The sequence below is a fragment of the Stegastes partitus genome, unplaced genomic scaffold, assembly GCF_000690725.1.
Source record: "Stegastes partitus isolate 25-593 unplaced genomic scaffold, Stegastes_partitus-1.0.2 Scaffold32, whole genome shotgun sequence".
NCBI lineage: Eukaryota > Metazoa > Chordata > Actinopteri > Pomacentridae > Stegastes > Stegastes partitus.
Genome location: NW_007577763.1, coordinates 43553 through 67851, shown reverse-complemented (window position 1 = coordinate 67851; position 24299 = coordinate 43553). Strand labels below are relative to the sequence as shown.

The 24299-nt window shown below is 45.6% G+C and overlaps 1 protein-coding gene across 1 annotated transcript in view; it reads left to right on the top strand.

Moving 5' to 3' along the window:
• ankrd13b (ankyrin repeat domain 13B) overlaps nt 1-24299 on the top strand; it is a 44585-nt gene that overhangs the window by 13146 nt on the left and 7140 nt on the right. Inside the window, exons 2-14 of the mRNA XM_008300004.1 lie at nt 6777-6912; nt 8928-9052; nt 9882-9927; nt 10207-10350; nt 11302-11371; nt 11420-11542; nt 14533-14599; nt 15270-15351; nt 18883-18947; nt 21225-21361; nt 22525-22682; nt 22872-23060; nt 23615-23778. Of these exons, the coding sequence (XP_008298226.1) occupies nt 6777-6912; nt 8928-9052; nt 9882-9927; nt 10207-10350; nt 11302-11371; nt 11420-11542; nt 14533-14599; nt 15270-15351; nt 18883-18947; nt 21225-21361; nt 22525-22682; nt 22872-23060; nt 23615-23778 (1506 nt within the window). The remainder of the gene's footprint in view (nt 1-6776; nt 6913-8927; nt 9053-9881; nt 9928-10206; nt 10351-11301; nt 11372-11419; nt 11543-14532; nt 14600-15269; nt 15352-18882; nt 18948-21224; nt 21362-22524; nt 22683-22871; nt 23061-23614; nt 23779-24299) is intronic.

The window sequence follows — 24299 nt, the reverse complement described above, 5'->3', positions numbered from 1 at the left end:
GCTGCTTGCCCTAACGCGGCCCCTGTTGTTGCTCCCAGTGAAGCTTGTGCAGTCGTTTATCTAGAGATCGGTTCTGAAGGACGTCTCCGAGCGTGCTCTGTTAACTCTGACCGCCGTCTGTCACAATTTCTGCTGCTTCTGATGCAAATTGGACCAAATGAACCAGAGCAAATCACCGAAGCTGCAGTACGAGGCTGGCGCCGTTTTCTGGTGCCGCTCGGAGGTGTCATCACAACAGATTTCTCACATGCTGACTCGTGCTGTTGAGCAGATTTGATAAGGTGTTGTACTGCCATGTTTGCTGCAAACAGAGGAGAACTGATGATGGAGAGGTTGCTGGACCAGAACATGGCTCAGAACTGGAGATGCCAAAACCTTTGAAACATCTGTGGCAGCAACTTGCTCTCAGTTAACAAGCTCTGAATTTGAATAGAAACTCTGAATAATTCTGGTTCTTAAACACGAGAGGCTGATGTGCGCTGAACAACACTGCAGGGATTCATTTGTCATGCTTACTTAGACCGACTTGCAACGACCAGCATAATGGATGTTATGCCTCGTAGTATAATGCATCACAGAGAAGTGCTGTAGGAAAAAATAAAAGCCGAGAAGACACTTGACAAATATTCTCCTATTCTTGCTTTTTTAATCATTCTCTTAGAAAGACAGGAGCTGCGTCAGGTGTAGTGGAGGAGAAGAGGAAGTCTGCAGTTCAGTGGATCGTTCCGATGTTTCCTCTGTTATATGAATCGTACTGTTTTCTGTCCTGGACTTTCTCTGACCCGTCTGTCTACATCCTCCTGTTCTTCTGCCATCACTTCCTCCCTTCTCCTTCTGTCTTCCTCCACCTCACCATGTTTCTGGTTATCCTCTCCCTTGTCAACACCTTCTCTCTCCTCTCGCTCTGAGCTGCATTTCAGCCGCTCACCCTCCAGATGAATCGAAACCAAGCTGTAAAACAAGCCTAAACTGATAATCACCAACGTTACAGCCACTCAGAGGGGCGCCATGGATGAAAGGCAGCTGCAGGACAGCACCGTGCCATAAAAAGACAAAAAGGAAACAAGAGCCAAGTAGTCCTTTTTAAAACCATAATCTTTGTTCCATTCTTTGGGCTTCTCATGTGCTCAGAACAATGTGTGAATGGTTTCTCTCCAAAATACCATTTCCATCTTTGGGAGGGAAATGTTTTTCAGACTCAGCATTAACATTCAGTTCATTCTTCCACCAGCTCTCTCGCTGTCATGCTGTTTAAATGATGGACGCCTCGCTTTAGACGGAGCTTTCTGTGACTTTGACAGGTCGTCACATTTGCGCTGCGTAAGCACAACTTGCCTGCAGTGTCCTTTGAGACGCTGCTTGTGTTAAAACGTGCACGCTCATGCACGGCGCTCCGAGCGGCTGTATTTGCATGTTACACCTGGACTCCGTTCGTTCTCCGGCGCACCAACAAAGCTGACTGCCGCTCTCTCCCGTGTTGCTATGACGCTCCATCCGTCGCTCCCTCGGCTCCCAGCCTGCTGGTCCTCAGGGACTTCCTCATGTTGTTGCCTCCTGCAGCTCCCTTCTAGCGCTCCTCCTCCTTCTCTTCTCTCCTCACAGTAGCTTTGTTTGCACTTGCAACAGCAATCATTGCTCTTTTCTTTTCCGCTCTCTCTCCATCTTTGCCCGTCTTAGATGTTTCAGTTGTTGCTGACAGGCATTTTCTTACAACACAAATCTCTCTACCCACGTTATTTATGTCAGTCGTTCTCTCCAGTTCTCTCTCTTTGGAGACACTGTGGAGAGATTAGAGATTGTACAGAGATAGTGCACCCATTAACACACTAAAACCATGGTATCATGTTCGTGTTATTGAGTTATGCTTCACTAAACTCAATTCTCGACATGCTAAAACATTTCCAGGGCATTGTGTATGGGAGCATCTCTTTGCATTCATTTGATCTTCCATATTCGTGTGTGTTCTTAATTTCCCTTGCAAATAGGACAACCAGAAGGCTGCAGTAACTGACTGATCATGTAAATGCTGAGTCTTTCGGGCTCCTCGTCTTCTGTTAACCTCTGCTGGACCGCTGCCACCAGTCACTTTTGATGTTTTACATGGAGCAGAGTAAATATTCAAGGCAGCTTCCTCCTGCAGAGCAGAACTTTTTGGGGGGTCTGTCAGTTCCTTTCCTCTTACTGCTGTTTGTGGCGAGGTGCACTATATGGAGGATTTGAAGGAACGCCGAACAACGCCACCTGGGGGATTGCACCCCAGGAAATACTAATTGTACTGTCTTATGTTTGAAAAGTGGAAATAAACGCACACAGATTCAGTACTGGAAGGCAGAGACGTGTTTTCAAAAATTTTTGATGATGCTAAAAACAGAACAAACAGGGTTGACTGGAACTGCTGCAAAGACACAAAAGTTAGATAAATTAAAAAGAAACTGCGAAATGGGTGAAAAAATTACTTTATTATAATAAGTTCTCAATAGGAATTAAGAAAAAAAAAACACTCAGTGGAACGTCAATTTAAAATCCAGCCCAAAATAACTACTAAAAATAAAGAACCAAGCAGAAGCCACTTGTGGAGAGGCAGACTACAATGAGGAGTGACTAGGGGTGCCACCTATGCTCACCTGGGTGCAACACAACAATCCTCACAAAATGGTGCAGTCTATGTCATGTCCCTGTGCAGTTACTCACATGCAAAAAGAAAGTGAAGGGACCTCATCATGGGTGCCTGGTCTCTCCACCAAGTGGCACTCTGCTCTGAAAAGAAGAAAACTAAACACAAAAGAATGAGAAACAAAAGCAACGTAGCCCAGCTGGCTAAACCAATGCAAAAAAAACTAAATTAACAGGCAAAACAGCAGTGGTTAAAAATGCAGGAGAACCTGGAGAAAGGGGAAAAGGTTATCAGCCAACCTACATATACATTCAAATGCATTTAAAAATCCTACTCACCACCTCTCTTGTGGGCCATTAACAAAATCACTGGTCTAGCAGAGGGTCAGAATGGCTTTATAGTCGACCAAAACTTCAAACAAAAGGATGGTTGACATTAATATGAATGAATGAATGAAAAAATGAAAAATACTTTATTTATCCCAGAAGGGAAATTCAGTCTTGTAAAAGCNCCACCAGTCACTTTTGATGTTTTACATGGAGGAGAGTAAATATTCAAGGCAGCTTCCTCCTGCAGAGCAGAACTTTTTGGGGGGTCTGTCAGTTCATTCCCTTCCTCTTACTGCCATTTGTGGCGAGGTGCACTATATGGAGGATTTGAAGGAACGTCGAACAACGCCACCTGGGGGATTGCACCCCAGGAAATACTAATTGTACTGTCTTATGTTTGAAAAGTGGAAATGAAGGCACACAGATTCAGTACTGGAAGGCAGAGACGTGTTTTTGATGATGCTAAAAACAGAACAAACAGGGTTGACTGGAACTGCTGCAAAGAAACAAAAGTTAGATAAATTAAAAAGAAACAGCAAAATGGGTGGAAAATATTACTTTGTTATAATAAGTTCTCAATAGGAATTTTTAAAAAAAACACTCAGTGGAACGTCAATTTAAAAACAAAGAACCAAGCAGAAGTCACTTGTGGAGAGGCAGACTACAAAGAGGAGGGACTAGGGGTGCCACCTATGCTCACCAGGGTGCAACACAACAATCCTCACAGCAAAATGGTGTAATCTATGTCGTGTCCCTGTGCAGTTACTCACATGCAAAAAGGAAGTGAAGGGACCTCACCATGGGTGCCTGGTCTTTCCACCAAGTGGCACTCTGCTCTGAAAAAAAGAAAACTAAACACAAAAGAATGAAAAACAAAAGCAATATAGCCCAGCTGGCTAAACCAATGCAAAAAAAAAAAACAAAACTAAATTAACAGGCAAAACAGCAGTGGTTAAAAATGCAGGAGAACCTGGAATAAACCTGGAAAAAGGGGAAAAGGTTATCAGCCAGGCTCAACCTACATATACATTAAAATGCATTTTAAAATCATCCTACTCACCACCTCTCTTGTGGGCCATTAACAAAATCACTGGTCTAGCAGAGGGTCAAAATGGCTTTATAGTCGACCAAAACTTCAAACAAAAGGATGGTTGACATTAATATGCAGTTACTTTAAAGAAGATTGTGCATATGAAGCAGCTTTTCCTTCCTGGCCACCAAACACTACCAGCCACAGTAGGGACAGAGTTCAGGAAGCAGAGAGAGAACAAAGGGGAGCACCTGACGTAAATATCCTTCTCTGATTAGGTGATTGGCCAGCAGGTGAGGCAGGCCAGGGCTGCACTCACCTGTATTCCCCACCACATATGGACCGACCAGGGCTCAGACCCGCCCTGTGGTCACCTGCTCAGCTGTACAGCATTCTGTGACTTATATTGTAATATTCATATTATAACAAACCAAACGTCGTCTCCAAATGGTCTCATTTCACTTTCTGGAAAGGCTTTTCCACAGCTTCCCTACAGTCTTTATCAAAGTGCTGATTCTGAGACACGCTACACTTACCTCAGAGAGTAATCCTTAATTAGAATTCAAGCCCTCGACGGACTGACAAAACTGACCTTGGATCAGCCTGGTAGCTGGGTAATGGTGGCCGTCAGCAGCTCTGGTTAATTGGACAGCAGATCTAAGATCAGGACGGTAAAAGTTGCTGATTTTGAAGAGGCAACATGAAGACAGCGGAGCATATAGAGCCGGAGGATGGACGGGTCCATGCAGAGCAGTACAGACAGGAACTGATTCAGTGTGATGGTGTGACAGAGACACGACCTCTGATCAGGTGTACAAGCACCACGAGTCAGGTGTCATCAACAGATCTAATGAATGTTTAACACTCAGGGGATTTTTAGTCTTTCTGATTAATGATTACATGTTTATATACTTTATCATTTGTGGCAGCAAACTGTCTTGTCCGGTTGTCTTTCATTGACGAGACTAACCTGTAAATCGAAACACGAGACCTAAACATTTTAGGTTTTGTCAAACAGCTGCAATGTTGCCATGAATATGCAGCAAGTTCATACTTTAATGTGCAAATTTGGCATGCAGCAAACTCAGAGTGTACTTATGGCTAACGCTGTGGTGAATGTTTGGCAAACAGTCCAATCTGTTAGATATACCCACGTTATCCCTCACAGAGCCACGGAAAGCTGGAGTGTGTCCCAGCTCAGCCTCGGACAGACTGCCAGTCCATCACTGGGCTAAGAGACAGACAGCCATGCCCACATTCATACAGCCAGTATTAAATCACCTCTTTAACTAGTGTGCATGTGTTCGGACTGTGGGAGGAAACACACTCGGGCAGAGTGAGAACAGTCCACCAGCAGATCCAAACATTAAACCAGGAACTTGCTTCAACAGTAAAAATCACAGCAAGGGTGCAGCAACACGTCTGTGTCAATGTGGGGACAAACCGCCGGCAAGCGTCTCGTTATAGTGCCCCTAGTGGACAACAGGATTAAACTGTGGCAACATTTTCTGGAAAACTAATTTCTTTCCTGCAAATCTGCCACAAAGTCATAAAGGGTCGGTTTTAGCCTCCTTGCTGACCAGCGAGTGTACTAAATGTTACAGGAGTTCTTTATCAGCATTCTGTTCAATACAATGTTTTTTTTGTTTATTTGTTTTTTGCCAGGAACACCAACAAATCATGTTAGCTTCATATAAACCTACAGCCACGAGTGACCTTAGCCGAGCAGATAATGATAAAGCTCATTAATAATTACGTGTACTTTGTTAAATCTGTGCAAAAACAAATTGTTTCTGTTAAATTATTTCAATTCGCTCACTAATTAATACGTCACGTTACAGGTGCTGGTATTTAGATATTTTGACCTCGTACAGGAAACAGCCTACACTCGTTATGCTAATTTCAGCGAATCGCCTGCTAGCTCCTGCTAACATCTACTAATCTAACATGTGTCAGCAAAGCATGTTTTTCCAAAAACATGTTAAACCATTTTTTGAACTGAAAACGCATCATGCAAAGCCAGTAATGCCTTTTTAAAAAAAAATTTATTTATCTGGTTTAAATATACACCAGAATCCAAAGTCAAGTTCGTATTCTGAGCATCTAAAATTAGCCGTAGCTTTCCACCAAACTTGTTTTAATGTTTGAGCGGGTTTTAAAAGCCCCCTGCCGTGCTTCCTTTTAATTCGGTGTATCAGAGCGTTGGTGTGATTGATATGAAAGATTAACACTAATGTAATCTGACTGACAAGTGAGCTGGTGCTGACATGCTTCTAAATACAGAGCTGACGCCTCGAGCTTTAATTATGCTTTTTGTTCTGCCACGCTGCTCAGAACATGTATTTTTGGTGACAAAGAGGCTGCAGGTTATACAGTCTGCAGGGTGGCACAGCAGGTTGAGCAGCTGATTTCTGCCCACATATCCTCTCCAAGGTTCAAACTTGTCTGAGGCCTAAACCGCGGTCCGGGTTCTGGAGGCCACATGAAGAGCTGTAGGTGGAGGCTGGTTTAACAGAGCAAACAGAACTGGTCCTTCCAGCGAGAAAATAAGCCGGATGAAGGAGTGCAGCCATGTTGGAGTGGTGACAAATCAATTAGCACCTGTCACAGTGTCTCGCTCATCACTGGAACATCGGTATCATTAATGTATTTCTCCGTTTACTGTTCGAGCTAGACGAGCGCTACCGTGATACACAATTAACCTCCATTTCCTCTCGTCCCGCTCTATGGTTCTCTTTAGCCCAACCCTGCTCTCCAGAACCGCTGCTTTCAAACGTTTTCTCCTCATCTGTTTCTCCTCCAGACCGACCTGGAGGCTCTGGACCCTCGAGGCCGGACTCCCCTGCACCTGGCCGTCACGCTGGGACACCTGGACTGTGCCAGGGTCCTGCTGCAGCATGGAGCTGACGTTAGCAAGGAGAACCGCAATGGATGGACCGGTGAGTGTGTGTGTTGTGTATATTTGTGGTGACGCAGTGTACAGTACACACAGGCTGTGTAGAGTATGGTGTAGTGGGAGCTTGAAAGTGTTTCAAGCTAAAAAAAAAATGCTACCACGTTTTCCAAAAACTGTTTTTATTCCTTTGAAAAGAATTTTGGATTTTGTCCGTATTTGTTCTTATACGTTGATATAACAGCTGTGACTCTGACTCCACAGGCAGAACCATAGTCTGTATATGAAGTCTAGACGAAGCCTTTGGGTCTACAATCAGCACACTCTTAATTAAACTGTCATTCTTTCTAACAACCAGCAGGGGGAGGACACCTGTGCTTTCAGAAGTCAATGTAAAACAAACCTACTTCTCACTTCATTTGTGACCTCAGTAAAGATTTTATATACAGTTTATGGTCTCAGTTGCTGGTTTCACGTCTCCTTCAGTGCAGCACGGTGCTCATTTTGTAAACGATGGTAAAACAGAGTGTTTCCACTGCTTCACAGGGCTGCCCTGTGATCGACAGGTCGCTTCCATCTGTGTAGCGTCTTATAGCTCTCCGTCACATCCAGCCCTCGCTTGTTACGACTGGTTTCAAAAGAGCAAGATGATGCGTTCAAAACAGTCGCTTCATCCATGTTTTTAATGAAGTTTATTGGTAGAACAGCATCTTTATTACTCATGTGGGGCAGAATCTTTCCTACAGTCACTTGTTTTCTTTCTTAAATATGATAAAACATTTTCATCATCTCTGGAAATAAATGTTTATAGGTAACGCTTTAGCTAACAAAACAAAAACTTCTTAAGTCTTTAGTAGTTACTCAGCAGCTTTTTAATGCATAATTAAAAACAAGCAGCAAATAACGAGTTCCTGTCCGACTATTGGCATTTGGGACTGTGTGCTTTGGGCTTATCGGTACACCTTTAACGGTAGTTCCTCAAGGTGCATCAGTCTAAATGTAAACCACCACTTAATTCCTGCCATTGTGGGCATGTCAATCTGTGGGTTGTGGAGCCAATAAGCAATTATGATGGTGCTGGCAGCCAGTTGGCTTTCCTCATCAATGACTGGATGTGCACAGTGTGTATGATCAGACTAGTGCTGCCAGGTCCTGTGTGCCTCTGAGCCACAGCAGACCAACACATCAGGCTTGCTCTCTAAATGTCAACTATAAAAACCTTGGACAAAAATGTGAATTACCGTTTATGTGACTGAGTCCTGCTCAGTTACCCTTGTAATGCATTTTAATTTATTTTTCAAAATGTCTTCAGAAAATGCAGAACATTCTGCCACAGACATTGTTTTTGGTCACAATCAGAAGACTTAATCACGTATAGTGTTTAATTTATTACACACTGTGGTTGCACAGTAGCTTGCAGTTCCCATTAGCTCGATTTTACACGAGATTTTTTCACAGTTGTGTCCTTTTAGTGACTGATGCGTTTAGGAAACACAAAGCACTCGCAAAGCTTTCGCAGAATATCAGCAGGTTCATGCCAGACGTCTCCTCCATGCTGGCACTGTGCGGATGTCGTGGAACGATTTGGCAATGGAAGGATAACGGAGTGTGAAATCAATTAATTTTTAACCTTGAAACTATATCCGCCCATAAAACACCCTGCATTTGGATGTTGTTTGTTTCGCTGGCAGCTGCCTCTCCACTTGTGTCACGTGACTTCAGGCTGCTTGTGTCTTGATGGTGATGGATTAGAGGCAATAAAGAGAAATCTTTGTTATTGTCACGGATGTTCTGTTGCAGAGTATTAAGTTCTGAAATCCTCTTTGGTTTCTGCTCACAGAACTTTGTTCTATCATCATTCAAGTGTGGCACAGCTTGTAAGATTAACAGCAGCGTGGCGGTCTGATGAATGGCGGCGAGCTGCAGTAATTGGTCGTACCAGCTTTTCCTTTGGCCTACTTCAGTTTCGGCACTTCTTGCTGACCCCTTAAATTGCTCATGTGCATAAATTTTAGATGAGGCCTGAGCGATTGGCTCTGTTTTACTCTCCGTCTCTCTCAGTCCTTCAGGAGGCGGTGAGCACCAGAGATCCGGAGCTGGTGCGTCTTGTGCTCCGTTACCGTGACTACCAGCGAACTGCCAAGAGACTGGCGGGCATCCCCGTCCTGCTGGAGAGACTGCGCCAAGTGAGATCTCACACAAACAAACACGCAACGTACACATGGAAAAAGACAGTCTCCAGTGACCGCGCGCGCACACACACACACACACACACACACATACATGACCAAGTAACAGCAACTCGTGTCGGGGGTTCTGTGCAGACATGAATTCATTTGAAATGCAGATGAATCTTTTTAATATTTACATCTTTGTTGTAGGATGAGATCTTCCCTTTGAAGATATTAATAACTTTGTTTACTATTTAACAAGGGACATACACTCAGAGGATATGTCTGTGTTGCAAAACTGTCTGTCTCGGGGTAATTTGAGTCATCGCTGTTCCCTCCTGGGGCGAGGAGTGGCGTTCTTAAAGGCCCAGCAGCAGCAGCAGCAGCGATGAGGAGGCTGATGGTTAGACTCCTGCAGCTTCCACGCTGCTCTTCATCTAGCTGCTCCCGACACACCAACTCATGAACACGCTCGGCCGTGGCGGTGGACACCACAGCCTGGCACTCGTCACTTTCCAGCATCAACTCTTCATCTGCTCTGACCCACATCCCTGTCCTCTCCGTCCTCCACCCGTCAGTTCTATTATTAACCCCACATACACCACTTCTCTGTGCCAGGCCTCTCATCGTTGGCACAGACAATGAGGCAGCCTCGTTGCATTTGTTCACTCTCCCACTTTGTCTTTTCCTCCGCATCGCTATTCTCCTCTCCATGTCTATTTATCTTTAGCTCCATCACTCTCTATCTCCCCAATTCGCTCTCTATCTTCCTCTTTATCAATGCCCGGTGCCTTCTCATTTGTCTTCCTCTCTCTCTCCGTCTCCTCCCACGCTTTCTGTCCAGGCCCAAGACTTCTATGTGGAGATGAAATGGGAGTTTACCAGCTGGGGTGAGTCCAGTCTGCATGTCCTTGGATTCAGTGCTAACCAGTCCGAGTTAATCATGTTATCGGCGTCCTCTGGCCGTCTGTTTCCTCTCTGTTGTACTGAACAGTGATGCTTCCGTTGTGTAGTTTGCTTTATCTGTGGCACTTTTAGAAATGTGGGTTAGAAATGATTTATCAGCGCCAAAATGAAAATCCCAGAAAAGAAGTGAACCCTGTTGCATTCAGCCCTGCACATGTTCATTAGAAGCTGTGAAGTCAAGGCGTGTCTGTGTTTGTCCGTAGTGCCCCTGGTGTCTCGTATCTGCCCCAGCGACACCTACAGGGTTTGGAAGAGTGGCCAGTGCCTCCGCGTCGACACCACCCTGATGGGCTTTGAGCAGATGACCTGGCAGAGAGGAAACCGGAGCTTCATCTTCAGGGGGCAAGGTGAGAGCTCAGCCTCAAGCCTCGCTCTGTGGGACCGACGAGAGCCGTGTCCAGGTACAGGAAGCCGTGAGATGAGAGACCAGAAGCACATTTTTGAAATATATTTGTTTTCTTGTTGAGGATTATAGAAGACCACATCAGAGTCCAGCCCATCATCCCTCATCAAGCTCTCTGGTTGTCTATAGACTAGTATGAGGCAGCTTTGATTACCTTTACAGAGCCGGGGTCGCAGTTTCACACCTGTCTCCAGTCTTTAAGATAAGCTAACCAGCTGCTGGCTGGGGCTCATATTTACCGTTCAGACTGGCCTCATCTTCTCACATAACTCGGTAAGAAGGCCAGTTTATTCATCAAAATGTTAAACTTTTCCTTTAAGATGTGAGCCCAGATTAGCAGCAGTTTGTCTTCCTGTCCCCGGACACCTCTCGTCCTTCCAAACCCCCTGCAGGGACATCAGGTGCAGGAAGACTGTATTTAGCAGTCACAGGAGCTTCACTCGGAGTGAACATGAGATGAAGCGAATATTCAGAAAAACTAGTGCAGGTGTGACGGCACCTTTCCAGGACGATCCCTTCTCTCTCTCTTGCGGTGCCTTTCTTTGCAGCCTGATTGCACAGCTCTCCTCCCTCCTCTCTGCACTGCTTTACCTGTTTCTTCTTTTATTTTTATCCTTTTTTTCCCTCTCCACTTTAAATTCTTCCTCCTCCTTTGACCTTTCCGTTGGACTTTTTTGAGTCTCTGCATAATGCTCTCTCTTGCAGTGTTTCTTTGTGCTGCCTGGTGTCTCATTTGCTCTTTCCTTTTCCATCTGCAACAACACGTGCAGTCTCTCCACATCACTCCTCCTCTCTTTTCCCTGTTTGTGTCTTGCAGCTTCCTGGACACTCTTAGTTTTAATTCATTAAACTAATTCATTGCTTGAGCTTCTCTTCCTGTGTCTTGTCCTCTCAGACTCCAGCGCGGAGGTGATGGAGGTGGACCACGACAGGCAGCTGGTGTTCTGTGAGACCTTGTGCGTCTCGTCCCTGACGGCGCTCTCTCCTGGCCGAGGGAACGGCGGCGCCTGCAGCAGCAACGCCGCCGGGTTGGGTCTTCTGGGGGCGGTGCAACCCAGCGACGAGCAGGTCGCGGCCAGGCTGTCTGCCCCGGTGGTGACCACTCAGCTGGACACCCGCAACATTGCCTTTGAGAGGTCAGACGCAGCGCCGATGTTCAGAATAGACAGGACGGTCAATATAAGTTATTCTAAGTTCATTATAAGAAAGGTGTGACGTTAGTATACAGCTTGTAATCATGCATGAGGAAATCATTCTTAGGACAAGTACACATCACTTTCTGCAGCAACAGCAGCCACAGAACATGTTCTGCTTGTGTGCAGTTTTTTTTTTCTGAGCAGAGAAAAATTCTTCTTTTGTTGTTGGGGTTGGTTTTGTGTCTGTGCTTCTCTGGTGCTGGTTCCTACACTGCAGCCCACAGCCAAGTTGAAGAGGTTAAGGCCTGTTCTCTGGTGGCGGTCAGAGCGAACGCAGCAGCAGTGGGAGGAAGTGGAGACGAATAAATCATGCAGAACTAATCGTTAGAGTTCATTGAACACTGATTATTAATTATATACTTAATCTACATAACTGATGAAACATTCCTGTAATGAAATCATACGACTTAGGTCATTCTAAAAATGTAGTTTGAAGAGACTCTATGAAGACGACCTGTCTGTGCTACAAAAGCTCCTCCCTATGCAATATAATATATAATATTAACATAACCTACCCTTGTTGGTTTCAGCACACTCAGGGGTTTTGGCGCCCTCTTGATACTTTGGGTTGATTTTAGTCATACCAGGAGTCCTCCACTCTGGAGCCTTTGTGTCTTATGTGAACTCAAAAGGCAAAGATGCCCCAAAAAGCTGCAGAGATAAGCCTGATGTGGAGGGACACACTGGCCTCAGACTAAGGGCCTGTTCACACCTGGCATTAACGTGCTTCTGGGCTGATCTGATCAGAGGACAGTTCTCAGCTCGGCTGGACGTCAGCTTGCACCTGCTACAAATGCGTCTCCACATTCGTCTCGAGGGACCGCTTGTGATTGGATCTCAGTCAGAACTCCTGCTCTGTATGCACGATGACGTGAACATCATTCATCATCTTAAACGACCAAATGCGTCGTTCTGTTTAACTGGTGGGAGGCAGCAATGCACTTCCCGTTTTGCCAGAAAAAAAGAAGATGAAGAAGATTGCGCTTCCCTTGAAGAAGATTTTAAAAATGTTGTTGTTCTTGTTTCTCTTGGTGTGTGAATCAGTCCGTCCTACTCATGCATCGGTGGTCCTTTAGTGTGGCCCAGGACACCTTTGTGTTAACATAAAGAATGTGTGACCTGGAGTACCTCCGAAAACGGGTCTAAAAATGTCCTCGATCCATCCTGGGTGTATTCAGGACCGTACTTAAAGCTGTTCACTTAGGATGGGATCACCGAGGACAGATGTTAATGGAAGTCTGGAACAGTAAAATGCACCAGTGAACATGGAGATGAGGAGGCAGATAGCAGATCCAAAGACATCGTGGAGGCAGACGGGACAGAGGGTTACTGCAAGTGATACGGAGATGAAAGAAGTGGAACGGAGGAGAGAGGAGGGAGATGTGGACCCAGCAGGGGCACAGAGGACAAAACTCATCTTATTCCGCTCAGGTGGAGATAAGACTGATGTGACAGAGACGAAGAGAGAAGGACGATAGAACAGGAGGACTTTTGGACAGAGAAGGATGGAGGGCAGAAAATGGCAAAGAAAAGGAAGAGAGAAGGGTGAAAGATGTAGAAGAGCGAGGGAAAGGAACCGGAGAGGGAAGGCATGCAGTGATAAACAGAGAAAAGGATGAATGTGACACAGAATATGGAGGAAAAGCACAAAGTGTGAGCCAGAAGAGGAGAGAGGGGATAGTGTTGGAGTAGAAAAAGGAGAAAAATATGGCGCGAATAACGCAGTGATGGATGGGTGAACGACAGAGAGAGACGCAGAGACTGGAAGCGAATGTTAACAGATTTAAAGAAGATGGAGAGCAGTGAGCAGGCAGAGGTGCTGGCTGAGAGGTAATCATCTCCCCGTCAGACTCGTGGCTCGGTGTCACCTCCGTGCACTCTCCCTGGTCAGCACTCCTGTCTACATGCCAATAATCTATTTATGATGCCGGAGCAAACCACTTTGTCAGACAGGACGTCCTCCTCTGGAGCTCACACGTCTGTACGCAGCCTCGCGCCAAACTCCAGCTCTGCAGTTCTGCTGTTAGAGGACCGACGAGTACCAGGTTTACTGAGCCCTCATTAATGTACCTCTAAACTCATTAACATACCTCTAAACTCATTAACATACCTCTAAACTCATTAACGTACCTCTAAACTCATTAACGTACCTCTAAACTCATACGGTGAGAGGCTGCATTAAACACAGCTGGAGCTAAAGTCCAGCATCAGCATGCCGTCATGCTCATAATGACATTACTCATATGCTGATGTGCAGCAGTTGTGGTTTATCATATTTACACCTTAGCTTAGTGTGTTAACATGCTAATGTTTCCTAATTGGCAAAGTACAGCTCTGGCTTGTGGGAATGTGATTAGTGGTGCAGGTTTGGTCTCTAAACCAAAGTGAAGGACAGAAGACAATGCTGTGATGATTATTGTTCATCGTGATTGTTAAACGCCTCCATCGGACTTCATACCAGTTAGTTCATGGTGACATTAGAGCAGAAACCTTCCAGACCTGCCTTTTAAAAGTATTTAACATAACAATATGTGATATTATTTCACTTTTACTCCAAATATATCCAGTCTGACATGAGGGAGTAAACATCCTTGAAACTCTGTTTAGTCTGCAAGCAGTTCGCTGATGTGAACAGATGATGAAGACAAGATATGCCTCACTGCCTTCTGGGCAGGTTTCCTAATTGCATGCTGAACTGCTGATCTTCACTTGAAGACAAACAAGGACAACAGTAGCAGGGTTGTTCAGGCTGCACGTTACGGAGGAACAACAGGTCCGGTGACTTGCAGTCTCCGGGGAGATGCTGATTCTGCTCTGTGTTTATGGTGTCGTGTCAGGTGCATGTCTGCAGATTGCTCAGGATGTGAAAATAACTAAATAATGAGCTGTTGAGAGCACAGGGAACTGATCTGGGATGTCCTTTGTTGCAGGAATAAGACGGGCATCCTGGGCTGGAGGAGCGAGAAGACGGAGACGGTGAATGGATATGAAGCCAAGGTAGAGCTCGCTGACCCTCTGCTGTCAGAACTCAGGCTGATGTGTCCTGAAGGTCCACCTGAAGTGTTTTATTCCCACTTGTTCAATGTGTTTTCTTTAACATCCAAGTATGAATTGTTTACCCTCAGATGAAGATGATTTGTGAGCACATACGTAGGAGCAGATGGCCATTCAAATTAGTTAAAAAAGACACATGCGTTACCTTGACCCCATTTGTTCTGTGGACCCCTGGAGAGAGCGAAGGGAGACGGGTGTCAGACACCAGGACCATCTGTCACCGGTGGTTTAGAGCACTTTAGGAGGCTGGACAGTAAAACCCTGCTGCCTGAAAGTCAACGGTTTTCTGCATCATTGATCTAAAGTCACAAACATCAACAGACTACAGCTGCTGGGCTTCTCTTTGGTGCCTCTTAGTTCTTCATTTCACTTCAGCGGATCAGCAGCCTGCTCAATATTTTATTGTGACGTTATTTTTATGGGACTGGGGAGGACCGCAGGCTGTGTCCTGCTGTGGACCGTAGAACCAGGACATTGGACTGGAGCAGCAGGGCTGTGATTGGACACAAATGCATGATGTGCTGTTTTAGAACTGCTCTTTGTTTTTTTCTGGCCGTGTCAGAAAGGAAGAGAAATGGTGTGTTTATCCTGATCATAATGTCTCCTCTTTCAGGTGTATGCAGCATCCAACGTTGAGCTGATCACCAGGACCAGAACCGACCATCTGTCCGACCAGAACAAGAACAAGACTAAAGGTGAGTCCCTTTTAAGTGGACGTCTTCGGTCGATGTTCAGCTGCAGCTGCTGAACTCGTCCGTCGTCCTCTGTGACCTCCAGCCCAAGGAGCAGCAGAGTGATCCCTCTCACCTGAACCCGATGAGATCAGCCCGAGGCTCGGCCAACAGCTGAAACACTCACTGGGTGGCTCCGTCTCATTTTCTGGTTCAGATCATAAATCAAACAGGATTAAGCAGGTTTTCCTCCTTGGACTGGCGCTGTCAGCCTGGATCACCCATCACATTGCAGGTCACTAACATGCAGCAGAAAGGGTTTCTGGAAGCGACATCGACTCCTGAATGAGTGACTCGCTCTATTCGCTCTTCCCTTGTGCTACTTCTCGTCAGTTTGTTAATGCTGTAAAAACGTAATGTGATATATATATATATCATAAGAGACCCAACAGCAGCTGCAGACAGATTAGATGGAGATGCTTCTTTTAAAAACCACAGTGCCGTGCCGCTGACATTAACCCTAATGATGGACCTTTGCTCTGCCTGCAGTGGATTACTCATTCAATTTCTGGTTGGTAGAGGCAACCACAGCACCGTCTGAATCCCAACCACACTCCGACAAGTTATTCCTCTGCGCTCCGACATGCAAAGGCATCTTTCACTCTGAACCTCCTCGGTATCTCATCTTCGCTGTCTTCACATGATGAGATCCTACATGAACAGAACCATTCTGTCAGACCTAGTTTTGGTTGTTTCACATATGAAATGCATGCATTTCTTTTTCTTTCTGCTTCACACTGGATTTAAATTGAACAGCATGCATTCTATAGACCAGAATCAGAAGTTATATTTAACTTTAACTGTTGCTTATTTAGGGCTGCAAGGTGGCGCAGTTGGTAGCACTGTTGCCTCGCAGCAAGAAGGTGGACGGTTTGCGTCCCGGTGGGGGCACCGGGATCCTTCTGTGTTCTGAGTTTGCATGTTCTCCTCCTGCAGCGTGGGTTCTCTCCGGTTTCTCCGGCTTCCTCCCACACAGTCCAAAAACATGTTGAGGTTAATTGGTGATTCTAAATTGTCCGTAGGTGTGAATGTGAGTGTGCTTGGTTGTCTGTCTCTAAGTGTGGCCCTGTGATAGACTGGTTACCTGTCCAGGTGAACCTGCCTTCGCCCTAAGTCGGCTGGGATAGGCTCCAGCCCCCCTGCGACCCCCGTGAGGATTAAGCGGTGTATAGATAATGGATGGATGGATGTTGCTTATTTAAATAATCCTCATTGTTGAGATGCTCCGTTCAACAGAAAATGTGTTTTGCTTGATGTTACTTCACATAAATGTCTGACCTTCTCTGTGCAGAACAATGTGTTTGATGCAAACTATCTGAGCTGCGGATTTTAGGACAGTTTCAGGAATCATTTCAGTGCTCGTGTGCCTGATAACACATTTGACATGTGCGTTGTCGTGCACACATAAAGCAGCAAGAACAGGGAGGTTTCCTGAACTACACAACAGCTGCAGGCAGAGATGACGAGGTCAGCAGTAATTCACCGTTCATGTTGGATTAATCACAGGTAGTCAAGGCTGATGTTTTTGTTTTCTCCTGAAAAATGGTCACATGGTGAGAACGTGACCAATCAGAGAGCCAACATGGATGTCATTGTCTCCAAAGTCTCCATTTCATCCCATCCACACTGAAACACATCTCTAGAGTTTTCAGACAGCTCCATGTTAGGGGTTCTAATACAACGATAAACAGAGGTTTGGAGTAGTGTGAATGGTCGGCGTCAGTGTAGCAGAAGTTGTGCATTTTGAGATGAAGATGGATGGCGTGGTTGAAGCCCTCAGCAGACGGATGGAGGGTATCGGTGTGTAATAACACTGACACTGTAATCCTGAGGTGTGGGCAGAGGGACGGTTGTTGGGCATCATTCTCTTTTTGTGTTTGTATATGTGGTGGATTCACTGTATGGAAAGAAATAGGACAAAAACACACAAAAAAAAAAGAGATGACGTGCAGAACAGGAGGGTGGTGACGAGCTTTGGGGTAATCCAGTGATTGATATGTGAGGACAGACTTCCACTTCTGCTGCGCCGTTGTCTTGGCGATAGTGAGATGAGTAACTGGTGTCTACCGGTGGGAGGTCTTCCAGCAGACACAGTGACGGGAATGAGGGGACTGATGGGTTCTGCAGCTCAAGATAGGACGCTCATTATTTGTCTCTGCTAACCAACGTGAGGAGACCTGGTGGCAAGTCCATGTGGTGCAGTTGCAGCTGTCTACATTGTGAACAAGTTCCAAATGGTAGACAGGGGCTGGAATACATACAAGTAGAGTTTAGAGGCTGTGGGATTTTCTATATTTAATGACATGGTTGGGAAGAGTCGAATGGGTCATGCCAGTCTGAGATTTACTGGGTTTCATGGATGGATCCTTGTTGCAGAAAGAAGAACTGCATCCCACGTCTGTTCATTAAGCTTTGCACTGCTGAGGGTCAGAGTTACCGGCTCTAAAGCTAAACCCAAAATCAAAGTTTACTTAATAAAAGAAGATTTCCTCACAAGGTTCCAAGAACCAGGCAGACGAAGCAGGAGTCCAGGACGGAGGCTGGGTCAGAAATCAGGCAAAGAACAAACAGAGTAAATTACAGCACAAAGACAATCTGAGACATGGACGGTTCAGAAGAACTGAGGCTGATTGTGGAGAGGTCAGGTGAGACAGACTGGTGTGAGCAGAGTGAATGGACGGCGAACTGGATGCTGTGAACTGGCTATTTAGGAATATGTGATGAGTTTTGTGTGAGAAAACCAGTTTTATTCTCAAGACCTAAATGGGATGTTTATGCACATTGGAGCTCTGATTTACTCTATATGTCATATGTGCATGCATGTATATGATATTCATAATTCATTTTTAATGCGTTCTGTAGAATTGTTGGAATAAGAATTAGATGATTCATCCTTTGGTTTGAATTAGTTTTCAGTTTGTTTTCTTCTCATTTTGCCAAATGTGATTTTCCAGATTACTGTTGTGGCTGTTTCCCACAATAATGAAGGCGATGTTTCTCCATAACAAACGGCCTTCCTCTGTTTTATCGGAGTATCATAATCACCTTGTAGTGATGTATTAAATCCCCATCTTCTAGGGATGTGGCTGTTTATAGGAGCTGCGGTTTGTAGCGTCCTCCAGGTGAATCGCAGACCAACGAAAGGTCCATTTGAGAGGGAGAGGAAGGAAAAGTGAAACACTCTGAGGACGAGGAGCTAATCTTTCAAATGCTGTCAATGAATAGTGATGTATTAAGTTCAGCAGTCATATTTAGACCATATTTTAGAGTAACACCACTCACACTTGGCTGCTTAAAAGCATAATTCACTTGTGTTTGATTTAGCTGATCCACTGTGCCTCTGTTCGCTCCATGCTGGCTCTGAGCTGATGATAGGATGCCATAAAAGCCTGATCTAAGGCAATAAGTTATCAGTTAAACACTGAGCTTGATGAGACTGTGGAAAACACCAAGAGGACAGTCGGTGGCTGATAACTGTGTTCTCTGTGTGAGCAGGTGGGAAGACTCCTCTGCAGAACTTCCTCGGGATCGCAGAGCAGCACATGGGACCGAACAACGGGGTGAGAATGTCCGTCTGCTGACTTTCTTCTGTGCTGTCTTGCAGTTTGTTTGTTCTTCTGGTTGCGTTTTGAAGACACGTTGGTTTCCACCAGGTTCTGTTTCTGACATCCTGGCGATAGCAGTAATCAGTCTGTCCTCAGTGAGTCAGCCCTTTAGCTCCAGCACCGTCCACGTCCCTTTGGATGCACCGCCGCTGTACGAGTCCTGGCAGGAGCAGAACTCACTCAGAGGCTCCAACCGGCTCTCAAATATTGATTATGTTTTTTAATTTGTTTCTGCTGGAGAGCGTCTGTGACTCACGGCTTCTCTTCGGTCTCTGTTCTGTCACCTCCGCTCTCTTCGGCTCTCCCGGCTTTTCTGTCGTCTCCCTGCACAACAAAAAGCTTCTTTCTCTCCAGTTTGCTCTGCAGATATTTGTGTGGCTCCAAAACTCTTCTGTGGTTTTGTTTCAATTTTGTCAAACCCTAAACTTTAAAAAGGCATCGACTGAGCTCATCGATTGCACTCGGCAGAATTTCTCTTGTGTTTCATAAGTCTGTGGCCGTCCACGCTAGTAGTCGTGTCCACTGACAGGTCTGCTGAAGCCACACAATGACAACGAATTAGTCATTAAAGCAGCGAAGTGTTTACTGATGGATGCTGAAAAGAGAAACTGCTCTGACTGGAGGACCAGGAGTGTCATGAAGTAGCAATAAAGCATTTTATTAATTAAAACAGGCTTTAACAAGTTTGTTTACAAATTATTTGATTAATTTATCCATAAATAAATTAACTAAATTACTAATTTATTCACTATTTGATATTTTAATGAGGGCTGCAAGGTGGTGCAGTTGGTAGCACTGTTGCCTTGTAGCAAGAAGGTCTCCGGTTCGCATCCCAGTGGGGGCACCGGGATCTTTCTGCGTGGAGTTTGCATGTTCTCCACGTGCAGCGTGGGTTCTCTCCAGGTTCTGCAGCTTTCTCCCACACAAAACATGTTGAGGTTAATTGGTGATTCTAAATTGTCCGTAGGTGTGAATGTGAGTGTGCTTGGTTGTCTGTCTCTAAGTGTAGCCCTGTGATAGACTGGTGACCTGTCCAGGTGAACCTGCCTTCACCCTGAGTCAGCTGGGATAGACTCCAGCCCCCCATGACCCTAGTGAGGATTAAGGTGTAGAGATGATGGATGGATGGACGGATATTTTAATGTGCAGTGAAAAGAGGAATTATTAAAAGAATTCACAAAAACAACATAAAACTGTTTTTTCCCCCTTTTTTTAACATTTAAAACACCTTAATGAACTTATGAATAAATAATGGAATTTCAATTTGACAAATATAATTTAAAAGGGAAAAAACAACAAAATGAAAGAGTACAGGTTTCAGTCAGACCTTTAAAAGAGCAATTTGCATTTTCGTTTCCTTTTTTCTGTTCGGTGTTGATGTGATCAGTCATTTAGCCTCTGATGTAACAAGCCTTCTGATTGGCCGGGTACAGCCTCTGATTTCAGCTTCCCTGACCAACCAGTGGCTGAAACAAGCCCTCTGATTGGCCGTCATGTGCAGGTGTTGTTTTGTCACAGACTGAATGGTGGATTTTGACATGTGAGGTAAATGCATCCAGATGTTCCCTAAACTGATTAACCTCGTCAGAGCAGAGTGAAATCAAACGTTTCCAAAGAAATGATGAGATTCATGGTGTTATTACAGGAGTGGTTTGTTGCGGTTTCTTCTGGTCATGTATATAATGTTGGACTTATCGCTGCTCTGCTTCGTTTAGACCCAGAGAGGCCACAAAACTAATAGAAACAAAGAGTTTATAGAATGAAGCAGAGATGGAAATTAAAATGGGAGTCTTTCAAATACCTGACTAAAATCTATAATCTTAGTTCAATTTGTGAATCCAGTTATTTCTAATTGTTTCATGAATGTATTGATTTCTTTTACATGCCGCAAATCTCTACTGTTTCTATTGTAAAATTAGTTCCTGATTAATTAAATGTTTTATTATTATCGTGTCACTTGTGGTCCTCCATAGTTTGTGATTTGAGACTTTCACAAGCTGTTGAAGATGTCAGCAGGTAAAAGCAAAGCCGTGACAGATCCCGTAGGTTTCTGTTGTACAGCAGAGAACAGCAAAGACAGAGAGGCTGAACAGCCAGGAATCTTTCATCTTCATGCCGCTGGTATTGATTAATAATCCTCTGGATTCCTGCACACATAGTCAGTTTTTTAGAGCTGCAAGACTTCTTTAAAGTGGAAAGCGTTTCATTTTATTCATTACGTTCCTCCCCCAGGCCCTGGTGACCCAGATGTCCTCCCCTGCAGTGACAAACCCTGCAGCGCTGACGGCGGAGGAATACTTCAACCCCGGCTCGTCCCCAACTCAGAGGGACATCGGCCACCCGTGCCAGCTCACCACCAAGACCCAGAGGTGACGCAGAGAGGCAGGCAGCCGCTGGCCGGGCAGGCAGCGAGTCGCCACCGAGCTCACTGCCAAGTGGCAGAGCTGACAAAATGATGGACACAATAGTCAGAGTGGAAGCAGCCGTCCGTGGCGCTGACCACTGAGATCCTGAGGTGACGGACAGGCAGACAACAAACAAGTCAGCAGAGGGTTTCTGTAAAGCTTTTAGAGAGTCGAGCAATTAGATAGTCCGTGTCTGCAGTCTATCACTCAGCTGTGCCGGATGACTCACTGCACATCAGTTTATTAACGAAACAAAACCAAAAAATGAAGGAAGCCTGCAGTGTCTCTCAGGAAGAAAAAGGAAAAAATAGTCAAAGAGGCTTAAAAACTGCCTGGAGCCTTGAAATGAAATGAGAGGACAGCATTTAGCCTTCATGTTATTTCTTTGTAATTTAGCTAAAGTCTCAGCTTCTCTGTGTCCTTTCCATTAATCACATCGTAGACTGAGTCTCACAGATGATGCCAGCGTTCGTCCGTCTCATCAACCAATCAGCTGTCCGGTGTTCCTCCAGCTGCCTGTCTGCCGGCTTCAGCAGTCAGCTCCATTGTTGTGCAGCACCTAATGAAAAGTGACGGGACGTCATGAGAGCGACGTCTGGGAGGTTGTAGAGCTGCTCTAGTCCTGTGTTCATTATCGGACAAATTAGAATCTAAGAATTGATTGGCCTCGGCTTGAACAGGAGTCAGCAGCTTGTGGACAGCCGCTGTTAGCTGAAGTAATCAATGTCTTTGTGTACCTCTGACCAAAGAACTGACTGTCTGGATGAGGACTTAAATTACTTCAACTATACTTCAGATAGAAGTGGGGAGGCACAATGGTCCTGGCATGTGATTTAAAATGTCAATGACAGGCAAATTAAATGGTAAATAAGAATAAACTTGGTGTCTTTTACATTTAAGTTGCAGTAGTTCTCTTTTTCTGCCTGATAAATGTGCACCTTTTAATGAGGCCGTCGCTACGAGAGGAGGCAGATTATTATGTTAATCCCGCTGCAGGAGAGACTTTGAGCTTTTATCAGTATCGTTTATTGGATATCTGCAAGAATCCAGCATCATGCATCCGTCGTCAGAAGGGCATTCTGTAGTATTAATCTCCAGACTCTGTCTTTGTGTGCTCTTGTTTCCAGGTTCAAAGCCAAGCTGTGGTTGTGTGAGTCCCATCCTCTGTCCCTATCAGAACAAGTGGTGCCCATCATCGACCTCATGGCCATCTCCAACGCCCTGTTCGCGAAGCTGCGTGACTTCATCACTCTGCGGCTGCCGCCCGGCTTCCCTGTCAAGATCGGTGAGCGCCAGGAGGGCGAGGGACGGATGGAGAGGGAGGCTGGCTGGTTGAACTGAGGGGATGAAAATTAATACATAAAGACGCTAAGATAAGACGAGGACAGATGCAGGAAGAGATTAAAATCAGTCATAAACATGAAAGAACTAACAGATGCTGAGCTCATGCTGTGATCTCCTCCACCCCCTGCAGAAATCCCCCTCTACCACATCCTCAACGCCAGGATCACCTTCAGCAACCTGAACGGCTGCGAGGAGGGAAACGGCGTCCGTGCTGATGGCGAGGTCGGGGTGGAGGCAGACGGACAGAGGGACACCCCCAGGACGGACACCCCGTCCCCGGGCAGCGACTCCTCCAGCGTCTCCAGCTCCAGCTCCACCAGTAAGGACACGCTCATCCTTTCCCGTCTTCCTCTTCGGCTGACGACATTCCAGATGGCGGCAGAAGTTCATATTTTGTTCTGACAAGCTGCTTTCTAAATCTGCGCTCACGTTTACTGCAGGAGCCCGGCCGTGCTTCAGTTTATAGTGGCCTGATAGAGTTATGAGCAGTATTTATCGCTGGCTTCCAATGCAAGGTGCTGTTGTGTGTGCGATTGTGGCCCGCTTTCATCATCCTATCGCTTGATCGGAATCCCAGCAGCCAGGTTTAAATCAGCAGAGGGGAGATAGAATTTACTGTGCGGCTGCTCACAAGGAAGCTCTTTGGAAATCCTTGATGATATCGTAAAGTTGCAGACTGATGAAAGCGCACACAAGTGAGAGGTGAAATTATTTGGTCAACAATGCTGTGGTGAGAAAATGGCGAGCGACAGCTTCCTTTACTGGCCTTTCTGCACCTCCTGTTTTTCTCCTCCACTCTTCTCCTTTAGTCTCCTACCTGTCAGGTAACTCTCCTGCCTTCTCCTGCCCTTTGCCTTTCCCCCTGTGCTGCAGTGTCGTGTCGAGCCGGAGAGATTCCCCCGTGTGTGTTCGAGCCGCCGCCTGGATACACCATGCTGGGAGGCAAACAGAGGGACAGCATGAGGGAGGAGGAGGAAGACCTGCTGCAGTTTGCCATCCAGCAGAGTCTGCTGGAGGCCGGCTCCGAATACGATCAGGTGGACTTCCTGAGATCATCTCCTGTTCTGTTATTAGGCAAACACGAGCCTCTCCTGATGTCACCCAGCCAGCAGCATCAGGCAACACATATGTACAGCACATAGCCTCTTAAGAAGTCAGTATTTCATGGAACAATTGGTTTGAGACAGAGCTGGAGTAAAGCAGCTCTATCGGTTCTATTCAGTTCGGTTCTGTTCAGTTCTATCTGGTGATGATCAAATGAAAACTGTACTGGTGCCTTTTACAGGCAGGAAGCTGATTAAGCCAACGTTAGCTCCTCAAGTCATCTGACATGGCTGTAAGCTGCTGAAGCTAACACTGTCTTGGATAACAAGTTTTGCTGGTTCTGGCTGGAGTTGAAACATTCCCCAAATCAGATGACGATCAGGAGAGAGCGCTAGCTTTAGCCATAGACTGTATAAAAGATGGACGTAGCTACCGGCCCTGAAAAATGAAGCCAACCCGGAAGTGTCAAAAACCTGCAATATCACTACGTCCACTAGCTGCTGGCTCCAAAAAG